We start from the raw sequence: 14,738 nt of genomic DNA on the forward strand, positions 1-14,738 counted from the left end.
CTTGTGTAACTGAAGGTAGATCCTAACTTAAAAAAAAAAGTTTCAACCTTCTTTTGCTGAAAAAAGAATTAGTACTTAGGTTAAGTTCTCTTAACACTCTGTGCAGATGAATATCCGGGGAGGCAAGAGCATGGCATCCGCGGGAGGAGAAGGGCACTTCCCTGTGTTCCCCTAGTCACAGACACCTTTGAGAGCGGTGCCTCAAGACCCAGACTTCTCGTTGCTTCTGTGTCCCTTAGCTGCCTGGTCTCCTCACCCAGAAGAGACTTAATTCTGTAAGGCAAATACTTGTCCTCCCCAGAAGCTGCCAGTTACGACTGTCTGTCTGTCCTGGCCGGCATTCTGCCTTTCTAGCAACAGATATTTCTGCACAGTAAATATCATTGACCTTTGGCGCCTTGGTGTATCTTGCACTGAACACGAAACAGTGGGGTTATATGAGCAGGGTGTCATGAAGCTTGGCATGCCCTCAGCGCCGGTACCAGCCTCTCTGCTTTCTCCACTCCTCTTACTGGTTGTGTGCATGTTAGATTCCTGTTGCATCACAGTGAAAGCTCCAGAAAGAGGTCCCCCCGTAGCTGCATGGCAGAGCTGATCGTCTATGTAAGATTCTATTGGTCGTTTTGGGTTGAAGTAGACAAGAATCAGTGTGTTTTAGGTGATCTTTTTGGTGTCTTCTCCATTGTCCCAAGTAACAGAGAGGGTTTTATCTTTTTTTTTTTTTTTAAAGATTTTATTTATTTATTTGACACACAGAGAGAGATAGCGAGAGAGAGAGAGAGAGAGAGAGAGAGAGAGAGAGGGAGAGAGAGGGAGAGAACCCAAGCAGGGGGAGCGGCAGGCAGAGGGAGAAGCAGGCTTCCCGCTGAGCAGGGAGCCCGATGTGGGGCTCGATCCCAGGACCCTGGGATCATGACCTGAGCTGAAGGCAGCGGTTTAACCAACTGAGCCACCCAGGCGCCCCGAGAGGGTTTTATCTTAACAGGGTGAGGCATCATGGTGTATCCACATGCTACAAGGATCTTGGCTCCCAAGAGCTGATAGAGTCCTAGATCCCCATGTTTGAGCTGTGTGCCTTTATGTCACTCCTCTAACTTAGCTGAGTTCTCAACACAGGTAGTCCTGCTTACTGTCATTGCAGGATTCACACGTTAGGGAAGAATAACCCAGCCTTGCCTAGAACTGAAGCTTACAGTGTACAGAGTGCTTGTGTAGTGGATCTCCCTGGGTCTCTTGACAATCTAATGGGTTAGGTGGGGCTGACAACTTATGTCAGGTGAGGTGACTAAGAAGTTAGGCCTAACCTAGGTTAGTTACACTTCTAGGAAATGGTGGAGCTGAAATTTGAACACAGGAGCCAGGTGAGGTTGGGGTGAGGGCAAGGGGCTGGGGAAGGGGCTGATCAGCCTACAACCAGGACCCCATGCAAGGCACGTATAAAGGGGGAGGTTCTTCAAAGCAAGCTTGAGGGACACCTGGGTGGCTCAGTCAGTTAAGCATCTGCCTTTGGCTCAGGTCATGATCCCGGCGTCCTGGGATCGAGTCCCACATCGGGCTCCTTGCTCAGCGGGGAGCCTGCTTCTCCCTCTGCCTGCCTCTCCCCCTGCTTGTGCTCTCTCTCTGATAAATAAATAAATAAATAAAATCTTTAAAAAAAAATAAAGCAAGCTTTAGCCGCTGATCCAAAGACTGGGGAGTGGATGCTGAACAAGCAAAATACCCAGTGTCCCCCTACACCTTTACCAAGATTTCTCCCTCAGACATGAGCCATTCAAGCCCATGGTGAATTTCTTTTCAGATTCCAATAATTGGGATTTTTAGTCTATCTAGCTGTGCTCACTGGCCTACAACCCAGCATGGACTTCAGACCAGTACTCACTACCTAATTCTATTGTCAAGGGGAGAGGCCTCCTTATCAGCTTTGTGGGGCCCACATGGCTTCTCAGGTTTGTGTTGTGGTGGGGTGTGCTGTGTGTCACTCGACAATGAAATAAGGTTACTTTCTGGTCATAAGCTAATAGACCTGCTCCAGGTTAAATGGGTCCTCCTATGAAAAGGCCCCACAAAGGCCCCGTTGTGCATTATTAGCCATTCCTGGATCCTCATTGAGAGCTGCTCCTGGCAGCACCGCTTCTCGGGTGCGTGTTGGGAGGTTTCCCAAAGCCTGCCTTATGTTTCACCTTTCTTCCACTGTGTGGAGATGCTTGTCCAGCTTGAGTCTTTCTTGCCTAGGGGGGAGGCATAGAGGATTGTTAGGTGGATAGAGGAGCAACTCTAGTCTTATTCTTGGCTCAAGCCTTTCTTTGTGAGTTCTGATCAGAAGACATTGTGACTCCAATGAGACCGAGCACAGCCATGCCCACATTGTATACCTGATACTCTTTGGCCTTCTTGGGGGCTTTGTCTTCCACTCTGAAAGGTGATTCTTCCTTTACCTTATCCTGCCTGTGGCCTGCTGTCTTTCCTCCCCACAGTGTTCTGACTTTGAGATGAATCAGTTTCTTTCTTGACTTGCCAGGGAGTGATTTGTATTCTTAGGGAGATCCTCTGCGTGGGTCGGCCAGTTTTAGGAGACGGCTGATTCCTCTGCCAGCATTTTTGGACTTTTTGCCAAGGACCATTGCATTAAAGTGACTGAACCAGGGAGAGACCAGAGACTATTCGCTGGTGGCTCCTGGGTTCTTCTTCTCCACTTCAAGTGTCTTCCTCTTTTGGTGTAGAGCAGAGGGCCTTGCATAAGCCATGCTATCTTGGGATTCACGTCATCCGAGCCTGTAGGAGGGTGGTCTCCGAACAGGAGCCCCTGCTGTCTGTGTGGTAACCCTGAGCCCCAGACCTGAGAGCAGAAGGACTGCTTAGCTGGGCTCTTGCATGGCAGCTGCTGCTTGGGATAAGCTCTGGGATTGGCGAGCTGCACGCCGGCGGTTGAACTTGTACACCCCCCTCCACACATACATTATTCAGCATGCACTGAGCAGGATGCGCTGCCAGGTACACAGAGAGGAAACAAATAAAACCAAAAGGTGGAAAAAAAACATGACCCCTCACTTTAAGGAACAGATCTGGGAACTAAAAAAGAGAAGAGCGGAAGACCATGGATGCTTTTGTTCCATTAGATTATGTTGGTCTGTGAAACCAGAATCCTCCCAACCTCCTCCCCCTATCTCATTAAAGCCAGTGCAGGTTGCCAGTTATGCCTCCTATTTCCCTCCTCTGGGAATTGGACATAATACCATTTCCCCTTCAATAAGGGAAACATCTATGAGGGTAATTTGAATGATTAGCCTAATCTGCAGGAAGGCTGCACGTGGAATTAAGTTAAGCACATTTGTACTGAGCAGCTGTGTCTGTCAGGCCACTTAAAGGTACCTGGGCGGTTTTATACCCTTAACAGAAGCTGAGGGTTCAGGAGGGATCATTGGCTTTTAATATGGCCTTAGATGAAAGCTTATTTTTTAAATTTGACAAGGGTTTCCAAGAGCTTTCTTTATAGATGACATATGTGGGGTGTGTTTTTACCCCAACTCAGAACATTGCCAGGGCTTTGTTCTTGTGGCAGCGGGGAACGCGATGACCCAGGGAAATGGTTCAGATGGAAATTTGTCAGGCTGGCTGGTCACTCTCCTCATGAGGGAAACAGAGGGTTGTGAGAACTCGGCCTCACGTGTGCTTGAATCAGAATAAAGAGTCGAGGAGCTCCTGTGCCGTGGAATGGGGCACTTCCATGCCCTTTCTTCCCGCTCCCTACCTAATGCCGGACCACATGGGAGGTCGGTGGCAGGGCTGACCCACAGGGTTGTGGATACTGAGATCTGCTCTGACCCACGCTTCCTCCTGGATTCCCACCTGTGACAAACGTACATGATTGGACTCACTGTGTGGCTTGAGGAATTAGAACTGGGACCGGAATGGTTAAAGCAAAGTAACAGAAATAGTAACTTTTCAAGCCAGTCAGAATTTCAGGTTAGAAGCAGATGTTCAGTATTTTGAATTTACATTGTGTTTGAAATAGCCTCAGGAACAAATCTAGCTGCTGCATTAGTAGGACTAAAACGTTCAGCAAATATGAAAATCAATTTACGTCAGTAATTCATATTTTTTACTCTTTTTCTTGCTAGATTTGTCTTTGGCGAAGAGGAAATTTGCCGATTCCTTAAATGAATTCAAATTTCAGTGCATAGGAGATGCAGAAACAGATGATGAAATGTGTATAGGTAAGTCTTAACCGTGTGTCTGCTGAGTCACTGTTTATCATAACTGTCACCGTCCTTGCTGAGCCTGTTTCCTGTGAGAGGAAGTACTAAGTGTCATAAATTAAGTCCACACCAACAGTGGAGGGGGCAGAGTGAAGTGAGGGACTATTCTAGGCTTTTCCTCAGAGTTCTGAGACTGCCTCTCTCTCCCTTGGGCCTGTAGGAGGCAGCTTGAAGGTTTGCAGTGAGTTCTTCTCTCCAGCCTCCTGTAATGTTTTGCTTCTGGCTGTTTTTGTGACTTTTCTTTGCCCAAGTACTACAGAACTGAGAGCAAGAACAGAAGACAGGTAGATGAGGGAAGATTTACAGGTTGCAAATGATGGTTTGTGGGCTGAAATCAGAATACAACCATGTTTTCTTTGGCACTCATTTTTTAAAATCGAATTAACATGTAAATTGAATTTATGTAAAGTTCTGGTTTTCCATCTCTTTGAAAATTGGAGGATCTGATCAGCTGGCCCCACATTCAGGCCTGGCAGTTGTCAGCTGGAGCTACGTTGCTGCGGCTGCCTTCAGATGGACAGAAGAGCTTGGTGTCCAGCTCCGCTCTGCCTTTCCTTAACCAGAGGCTGAGGGTGGGGTTACTGTTGATTGCTGTGCTGCTTTTCTTTTCACTATTACCTTCTGTCTCTTGTAGGCAATGCTGAGCACAGAGGATTTGCAGGGTCAAGACACCTGTGTCTGGCAGGGTCTAGTCATTGCCCTCGACTCTTCATACATTGGGCATCTTGGTTAGCTCCAGGGGTGAGCAAGGATTGAAAAAGTTGTCATATGCTTATTGAATCCCTGTTGTTACACAGAGTGCCAGGATCTGGGGGTGAGGGAAGGCAGCTGGGAGATAGCTGAGAGCAATGAAAATGCATCACTGTAGTCACTCCTGGAGCTCCCCAACATTACATGTATGTTCTGAATATCCTCAGGGCTACCGGACTTACTGCCTTTTGCCTTTGGGAATAATTCTAGTGGGGACTCTCCGTGTCTGACCACCATGCTGCAGGCTGCATTATATTAATAGGTGGCTTGATGTGGCTTCTGTTGCGAGCTATATTGGTGTAGTTGTGATACCAGAGGAAAGGTTGATTTCTGACACAGTCCCACAGCCACGGTTGAAGAGGTCAAATCCTGGGCAGGAAATCCTTCAACTCCCAAGCAGAACTCTGCCCTTTTCAGCCTATGGTCTGGAAGCTGGCCAGCACCTCATCAGTCCTGGGTAGTCTCAGGAACAGACAGGTCCTTGAAGGAAATCCTTTCCCAACTAGAGTGCCAGGTGAAATTAACCTTCATTCGGGGGTCATCCTGGATGGTTAATGATTAAAAGATAAGGAGAGCCTTGGGAAGCAATTGACTTTAGGATTTTGCATGTGCCAAGGGATTTCAATCCATAACATAATAGCTATACCTGGAAGGCTCCCAAAGGCCCATTTCTCTGTCCCTTTCATGATACTTTCTCTTTTCCAGCAAGGTCTTTGCAGGAGTTTGCCACTGTCCTCAGGAATCTTGAAGATGAGCGGATACGGATGGTGAGTATGGCTGGGCTGCTCTTGCTCCCATACAGTGTTGTCATGTCAAGAGATTTGTTGTCAGAAGAACTGGGTTTGAGTCCAGCCTCTACCACCTGAGTGTTTTGAGCTCTTGAACACGCCTCATCTTCTCATCTTTGCAGGGTTGGAAACATTTTGCAAATGTTAAGGGATTACTGTCGATAACGTTAGAACCACGTTGTTGGCCTCCCAAAGATTCACTGTAAGGTGCACCTGTAAGGTATGACTTATGGGTGGATCTTTTGAATTAGTTAACTTTGGGAGCCTCCAATTCCCTACAGGCAGAGTGGGAATGAACGTGTCATACTGTGCTCCCTGCTTTCCTCATTTTAGTAAGTTTACCCAAGAGCTTTTGAAGGGCACTTCTTCACTCTTTATTCGGAAATGGCTAACCCAGTGCCTGCCCTCTAGCATGCACCCAGTAAGTGGGCATGTAGTAAATGATGATAATTACAAGAGGTTCTTCAAAGGGAGGCACTGTGCAAAATCAAGAATCAAATGCTGATCCTCAGGTTCTTAAAAGATACCTTCTGTATTCTAATTCTGATGTGGCTAAGCATCAACAGATGAGGGATTCCGCATCCACAAGTTCTTTGCATCCTCTCCTTATCCCTGAGATACCAAGAATGGAGCCTGATTTGAAATCCCCCTGCTGGCTGCATGCTGATTTGTCCCCAGGAAGGCTTGTCCCTAAGCTAATGGTGCTACAGGGGCCTAGGAAGAGTCTATCAGTATTTTTCCCCTCTTCCCATGCTAAAACTGATCATTTGAGACTAAGTCTACTGTCTTAATATGCTTAGACTGCCATACCAAAATACCATGGGCTAGATGGCTTACACAACAAATATTGATTTCTCACAGTTGTGGAGACTGGGTAGTCCAAGATCAAGGAACCAACTGATTTGGTTCCTGGTGAGGACCCTTTTCCTGGCTTGCACATGGTCACCTTCTTGCTGTGTCCTTAAATGGGAGAGAAAGGGGGCAGAATGGTTCTTCAGTCTTGGCTTAGAAGGGCATTTATCCCATTGTGAGGATTCAACCCTCATGACCTAATTATCTTCCCAAGGCTTCATCTCCAGATAGTGTCACGCTGGGGTATTAAATGATAAAATGAGACGTATCTTTAAAACTTTATTTGAACAAAAATTGGTTCAGATTGGACAGTACCAAACTGGAAATCTTTAGGAAAGCTCTACTAACAGAACTGTAGGGCAAAGACTTTTATAGAGAACATATGGAAGTAGCAAGGAAATTATTTGATTGGCTGTATCTCAGGCTGTTGCCTTATTTGGGAAAGCCTAGTTGTTTCCATTTCTTAACCTTGAGAGATTTACAGCCTTGGGTTTTGGTCGGCTTATGTAGGCTGCTAGAGCATTAGAGCCATCTACGTCTAATGGCCTCTTTGTTTAATTAATAGAGGTTAGGGCTTCCCCATATAAATTTTGAGGAGATGCTGCTTAGTCCATAGCCTCGACCAAGATATTACGTATGCACACATTTTAAATTTTAACCCCCATGGTGACTCGGCAAGGTGGTACCTATATCATCCCAGTGTCTAGATAAAGATATTGAGGTTTAGAATGGTTAATTAACATGCCGAAGATCACATAGTTAAAAAGTATCACAGTCTGGATTCAAACCCAAATTTGTATTAAACCGAAGAATGGGGGAATTTCTTTGAAATTCTCAACAGAGCAGAAGCTCTCACCTTCTGCCCTGCACAGAGAGACAGAAACAGTGTCTGTTTTCCTTGATTGCTCATTTTTGGGTGCTTGAAGCAGAATCAGGAGGCTGGTAGCTGCAGCAGGGTTGGTGGTGGGTGGAAGCAGGGGGAAGCTTGTGTGTTTGTGCACGTGCTACTGCCCGAGAAAGGGAAGTGATACTTTTGAGTCTGATTCTTGGCCGAGTCAGTATTTGTGGGTGGGGGTGTGGTAAGCAAATCACGCTGAATACCCTGCAGATTGCTATGGCCCGTGGTAAGAGAACAATGACTGGATTATACTCTTCAGCTTGCCTCTGCAATTTTATTATTAATGTCAGTGAACTGAGTTTCTGCTGTGTGCGTCTGAGTATCTAGCCATCGCAAGCCTCTTCCCTGCCTCCTCATCCTCATCAATTCAGCTCAGCTTTGCAAAACCACACCTTTTTGGGAAGGCTTCTCTGACTCCCTGGGATATTTGGCTGTGCTTTGTAGTTTCTTAGTATTCCGTTCATGTCTCTGATTCTCCATTTACCACATTGTGTCTGATAATCATTTCATGTGTCCGTCCCATCCGTATAGTGCTTGGAACTGAGTGTAAATTACACAGTCCTGGAATCTTAGACCCAGAACAACCTTATTATCTTATCTCACTGTCTATAGTCTTTCATTGGCCACATGGGAAAACTGAGGTCTTGTGAAGGCAAATAGCAAGCAGTAGGAGGACTGGGACAGGGTCTTGGGCATCCTGGTTCCCCGGTGAGTAGTTACTGCTTTTGTGTATTTAGCATCTCCTTAAGGCTAGATTCTCAATCATGGATGCCCACTGGAACAACTTGGGGAGTTTAAAATATACTGATGCCTGGGATGAAGTACAGAGATTCTGATTTTATTGGTTTGAAGTGCAGCCTGGACATTGGAATTTTGAGAAGCTTCCCAGGTGAGCTTGACATACGGCTTAGGCTGAGAATCAGTGGCTTAGGGGCTCAGCACACCACTGTGAGCTTCGGAGATTTATCCTTGATTTGTGGAAGACTTAAACAAGTGAGCCCATTAAGCAACATCAATCAATAAAAATCAATCAAGTTAAACATTGCAAAACATGTTAAAATGCTCTCTTCCTAGATAAGTGCTCTCAAAATTAAGAAAAAAGCAAATGGCAATGAATTTGGAGACCTGCCACCTTTTATTCCTCCCATTGCTCAGTTAGTTCTTGGCTGTGTCCATCTTTGGCTTCTGGCATTTACTCTGTTGGTTTCATTGTGGTGTATATGCATGTGATTTAGAAAAATAATGCTTTGTTGTATCAAGATTCCTGAAATAATTAGTTGAGCGACAAGTGAGCAGTGAATGACTTAAAAGGAAAGATTGTAAGATATTTTACTGCCTTAGAATAGACCATAGAATCTTAGAGCTGGAACAATCCAGCCTACTCATTTGGCAGATGAGGAAATTAGAGCCCAGAGAGGTTAAATACTTTGCCTATGGTCACACAGTTGGCAGCTAGTCAAGAAATCATTCATTCATTCATTTAGTCATTGAAAAATATTTGAGTGCTCCTTTGTTTCAGCACTCCTCTGTGTTTGGGGGAAAATGGTAGGCAAGTGAACATTTATAAGATGGTGCTATGTGTGTGTGTGTATAGTAGCGAATTAGAAAACTTTAGCTGGCTTACATCTTCTGAAGAAAACACTTTGGTGGGGTGGTGAGAAATTTCTTTGGACTATGCTTGTCATCATGGAAGGCTTTCTTAAAGAGGTGACCTTTAAGCCAAGACCTCAATTAGAATAAGAAATGAGTCGTCCATGAGAGCATTTGGGGAGGGAATGTCCAGATGCAAAAGCCTGGAAATGGGACAAGTTTTGTGCATTTGAGGTGCATGGCGGTGATGATATGGTTGGCATATAGGACCTGTTGGAGTGAGTGGTGGGATGAAGTTGAGAGGCAGCTAGCGGTCTGGAGGCACAGGTGTCCTGATTCTAGTCCAGTTCTGGTAGGAATACACGAAGTCAGGCTTGGCAGGTTTTCATGCCACCTCATGTCCAAAGGTGTTTCTTGTTCTTAACCTAGACTCAGTGTTGATCTACCTAAAATATTTCTACTTAAATATAGCTTGGGTGAATGGGCATTCACAAGATGTACCTGAACCTGAAATTTAGATCCTATCCTGGTCACCAGTTCCCCTCTGCCTTTACCTGGTCGCTTACATTTTTAGAAGTACTCGTTTTTATTATTTTTAAGATTTTAATTTATTCATTAGCGCAAGCTAGCAAGAGCAAAGCAGGGGGGAGGGTTAGAGGAAGAGGGAGAAGCAAATTGCCTGCTGAGCAGGGAGCCCGGTGCAGGGCTCGATCCCAGGTCCCCGGGATCATGACCTGAGCTTAAATCAAGAGTCAGTTGCTTAACTGACTGAGCCACACAGGCGCCCTGCTTACTCAAATTTTAAAGTGAGACACAGGGAGGCATTTTGTGCCAGAACTGCTAGAATTCTTAACTGATATTTGCTTTTATGTATACGTGTCTACCCCACTCCCCTGCCTTGTTTTTCCTCACCAGATTGAGAATGCCAGCGAGGTGCTCATCACTCCCTTGGAGAAGTTTCGAAAGGAGCAGATTGGGGCTGCCAAGGTGAGAATTACTTAAACCTTGTTCTTGGATTCCAGGGCATTCTTGTTTTTTGATTTTATGTAGTGGCTCATCTGTTACTCACAAGTGTCTGAAGTAAGATTGAGTGGTCAACCCCAGAGCAGACATTCTAGTATTTTGTTACCTAATCGTTTTGTGCTAGTTTATAAATCATGCAAAGGTAGAAACCATGCCTCCTTGTGTTAGTAGATACATCTGTGCTTGCACAAGGTAGAATTGTACTTACTGAAGAGGTCCAGGGCTCAGAGCATAGACCAGGAGGTTGCAAACTGGGCCCTGAGTGCCTGGCAACCCTGTTCTGAGCTCATTTTTGCTGAGTGAAAATGCACCCTTTGTTGCCAGATCTTGAAATTTTTCAAGAGAAACAGAAGTCAGAGTTTTCTTTGAAATTTCCTGGTTTAAAAAGATGTTAGCAAATAATTTAAAAATACACATTCTACATGGTGCGTGTCAAAAAGCAGGACTGCTTCAACTTCTAGGTCCCGGTTTGTTACCACTGACTGGGAGGGACTGCGGCTGAAATGTGGCTGACTCGCTGCTGAAATTTCCTTGAAAAGAGTGCAAAGGAGATCTTATTCATTTTTGAAAGACTGACTCTCCATGGTTCCCCTGCCTTGTGAGAAGTCACTAAGAAACCCTCCCTGGTTGGCTGTTAGTAGGGTGTTAGAGGCCCCTGCAGAGAAGGTGTTTGCACTGGGATCAATGAAAGCAGAGGGATTTTCGAGATTTTTCTTCCTATTTTCCTGGAACTGTGAGTCCTTCAGCTGCAGTCCTTTGTGCCACCTGCAAGGAGCTTTGGGCAACATCACTCTGACATGTTTAGATTTTACTCAGCTGTGAAATGGTCTTGAGAGGTAGGTGCCTGTAGGTGGGAAAAAGGTAACTGCAATGTAATGAAGTGGGATCTGTCTCCCAGCCCCATGTCCCCACCGAAGCACATGGGCTTCTGAAAATGAATATGGTTAGGGTCTGAAAAAGATGATGTGCTGTTCAGTGAGGGTTCTTCAGAGGGATGGTTGACTGTAGTTTGAAGGACGGACCATAGCAAAGATTTTTCTTCCAGTCCTGTAGCACTTTCTGCCAATTTTATGTTTTATATTTATGAAGAAATTAGACCTCATGGGTTTTGTATCAGAGATTAAGGAATGTAAAATTAAAAGGGAGTCTTGTTCCACTAAGAGTTTGTCCAAGACTTTGAATTTGCCATTGAGTGTCTGTCCCCAGGTTCTCCTATTTGTAGGCCCAGGGAGCAGACCTTCACTTTAGTGGCCTTGGGACCTGTGCTTCCTCCTCGTGGTAACATATGACAGTGGCTCTGGGCATTCTGAGGAGCTTAGAGGCAGCAGCAGAGCAGATAGACCTCCTTATCAAATCCTCTTTCCAAGAGTCTTTTCTGCTTCTGACCTCGGATGCTTCGCACTCTGGCCTCTTCCCTCAGCCCTGGTTTTGGGCATTCTCATAGTTGCCACGGGGGAGGAACAGGTGTCTGAGTGGGCTCGTTTAGGGTAATACCAGTGATCGTGATGACAGGAGCAGGTACTCTTCTGGGGGTGGGGTGGGGGTGGGGCTGTAGAAGGCGAGAAGTAGGAGTATGAAAGAATTTGAATAAAATCATCACTTATCAAAACATGTTGCCTCTCATACATACTCTGATCTCTCATTCCTCTTGAACAGTGTGATGATGTTCTGGATGATTTCTCCTCGTTCTTCCTGTGTCATTTCCTTTTTTCACTGTACTGGTTCCCCCCCTTCCCCCTACATGCACACATTTATATCCTAGTATTGTCTACATTTAAGAGAAAGCAAAGAAACAAACTCTTCACCAGGCAGTCTAGGCAGCAGACTAAAGAATAGCTAAGAGCCAGAGAGGGCTCTTGAGCAGCCAAGTGGAAGTTTCTGAACTCAGCCTGTGTGGTGCTAAAATTACCCTTCCTCCCACTGTGGTGCGGCTTTGGTTGCTCTAACAACCTGTTGCTACTTGTAAGAAGCAGAAGTTAGTGTTGGGGGTGGAGGCTGCCAGGGAGGAGGACTCCTGGGCATTCTGATGCTAGTGTACCTGTCCTGTGGTAGGGCGCGACCTTGGAGCTTGGCATAACTGTGGCCCTAGGTTCAGAATTCTGACTTTAGGGGAACTCGTTTTTCCTCCAGCCGAGGTGCATTTGGAGAGCCAGGCTCTACGGTGAAAGTAAAGAAGTTAGTGGTGAAGACGGGGCCCCAACCTCACTTGTGCCATTGGCATGCCAAGTTGGGGAGCAGCCAAACCTCTCCATACCTGTTTTCCGATCTGTAGGCTAGGGCCAGTGATAATATTGACCTCCTAGAGTTCTTATGAGAAAGACATGAGTAAATGCATATAAAGTGCTTAGAACAGTATTTGTCATATAGTCTTTTTATGTTAGCTGTTAGATTCAGTACATACAGTTCATTCATTTAAAAAAAATCTGTGAGTGCCTGCTCTGCATCTGGCACCATGCTACACACTGGTTTATGGTGGCGAGCAAGTGAAGATGTACTGTGCTCGTGGTGTGGCTAGGGAGAACGACGTGAAACAAAAAGATGTAAATAAACATCATTTCAAATTGTGGTAAGTGCTATGAAGGCTTACCTTTATGGTACACTGGGCATGGGAAGGAAGTGGTGTTCTCAGTAAGGAGGAGGTACGTTCAGATGATGGGCCTCTTGACCACTATCACCACGATGGCTGCCATCATCACTACTGCCATCATCGTCATCATTACCGAATTTTATTGTGCATTTTCTGTGTGCTGGGCCCTCTGCCCAGACTAAACAGTCTGTGGTTTAGCTCATTTTATCCTAATAGGCCTACGAGGAGGTGGTTGTTTTTATTCTTTGTTAGACACTCTCTGAGCTGAAAGAGGAAGGAACCTAAGTAGTCACCTCATGGAGTCCTCCTCAGTTTAATACATGAGGGAACCCAGTTCTGAAGAGGGGTAGTGATTTGTTTAGAATCAGTCCATGGAGAATTGGGAATCATTTCCAGAATCCTAATTCTGTCCTTTGTCCGTTTAGGCGCCCCCAGTGGATTCCCTGGAAGGCGAGCACCATGTTGTACCTGAGTAGAGAATTTAAACTCATTAGCACCACCCTCCCGACTTAAGAACATTATCTAAATCTTTAGTAGAGTTATCCCCTGAGGTCTTGTTTCTCAGGACAGAAACTGCTTCCCTTTCTCTTGAGCTCTGGCTATCCTCTTGAACATGGAATGTGGCAGCTCGAGTTGCCAGAAAGTCACAGAACGCCGGTGACTCATGTTTGCTGGCCTTTTCTCACCTCTGGCCAGCTGGGGCATTCCAGCACAGGGTTCTCCTTGGGGCTTGCTGACAGGCTGCTGGAGTGGTTCTGTGAGCATGAAGCGGAGTTGGGGCCCTAGCTCAAAGTTGCTGGTTTTTATAAAGGAAAGAGTTGCTTGAGTCAAGTGTCTAGCCTGTACCCTTCCTCAAATTTGAAGGAGTAATGTCTCCTCAGCCTTTTGCCTCACGCTTCTGCATGTTGAGTTGTCCCTGTATATAAGTGGTCTTTTCAAGCAAAATTCAGATTTGTAGAAATGGATACATGTCAGCCAAAAAGGGTATGTGATGATTCCGTCCACTTTGAGAGGCTTAGAATTTTGCTGTTGACCAGATAAATGGAGTTATGATGTGGCAGGAGATTGTCAGAGCTTCAAGTGAGAGCTTCTCGGTGATTCCTGTCCTCTGCGCCACTTAGGCTTCCCAGTGTTAAGCCCAGAGCATTTGTATTTACTGCTTTTGTGCTCTAGAAGGGTCCACCCTGTCCCTCACATGATTAGCAGGTCTTATTTAGCTCACACTTCCTACCCAGTGAGGCCTCTCTTGAGTACCCTCTCTGTGGAATCTCTGACTGCACCTTATTTCCTTCATAGCACTTGTGGCTGTCTATAATTATTTGTTTCCTGGTTACTTGTGTTTGTCCTACTAGAACATCACCACCATGAGGCTTGGGACCACTTCTGCCTTGTCCAGTGGCCAAAAGAGCCTGATACAGAGTGGTTACTTGTTACATCTGTGTGAAATGAATGGAGATGTCTCTTAGCTCCTTATCTGGCTGCAAATATTTTTTCTCCTCTTCGAGGCCTCGGAAGTGCAGAAAAATAGTTTCTGTGGGTTCCACCTGAGTCAGGAGTAAGATTGATGGGCTCACTTAGTGAAATTGGTCGTGTTCATTAGGCCACTGTCCACTGTCTTCCAGCCCCATTGCTTGCCATCCCCACTAGAAAGTGGATGGAAAGAGAGACTGCCCGCGAACATATGTCTCAGGTATGATTGAGAGGTGGGCTTTGGAGGCAGCCTCCCTAGCCTCAAATCCCAGCTCTGTCACTCTCTATGACTTTTTACAAGTTAACCTCCCTAGATCTAAGTTTTCTTATCTGTAAAATGGGAGATAAAAGTAGAATCTCAATGACTCAGTGACTTGGTGGGAAAGCAGGGATTATTAAGTGTATTATAATATTTGTGTTATTTTTCATTTTGAAAGCTATTAATGTGGGATAATAAAAATTTCCCAAACATGGGAAGAAAATCACCCCTTATCCTGTTTCCTTAACTCGATTATTCTCATTTA

General features: G+C 45.5%; 1 protein-coding gene across 10 annotated transcripts in view; it reads left to right on the top strand.

Moving 5' to 3' along the window:
* The window catches only part of ARHGAP26 (Rho GTPase activating protein 26), a 449,937-nt gene that overhangs the window by 105,515 nt on the left and 329,684 nt on the right, over positions 1-14,738 (top strand). For all 10 annotated transcript variants that reach the window (XM_035727446.1, XM_035727450.1, XM_035727448.1 and 7 more), the window contains exons 2-4: positions 4,119-4,214; positions 5,712-5,773; positions 10,050-10,121. In XM_035727446.1, coding sequence (XP_035583339.1) covers positions 4,119-4,214; positions 5,712-5,773; positions 10,050-10,121 — 230 coding nt within the window. The remainder of the gene's footprint in view (positions 1-4,118; positions 4,215-5,711; positions 5,774-10,049; positions 10,122-14,738) is intronic.

This window comes from Zalophus californianus, chromosome 5, assembly GCF_009762305.2.
Source record: "Zalophus californianus isolate mZalCal1 chromosome 5, mZalCal1.pri.v2, whole genome shotgun sequence".
Classification (NCBI taxonomy): domain Eukaryota; kingdom Metazoa; phylum Chordata; class Mammalia; order Carnivora; family Otariidae; genus Zalophus; species Zalophus californianus.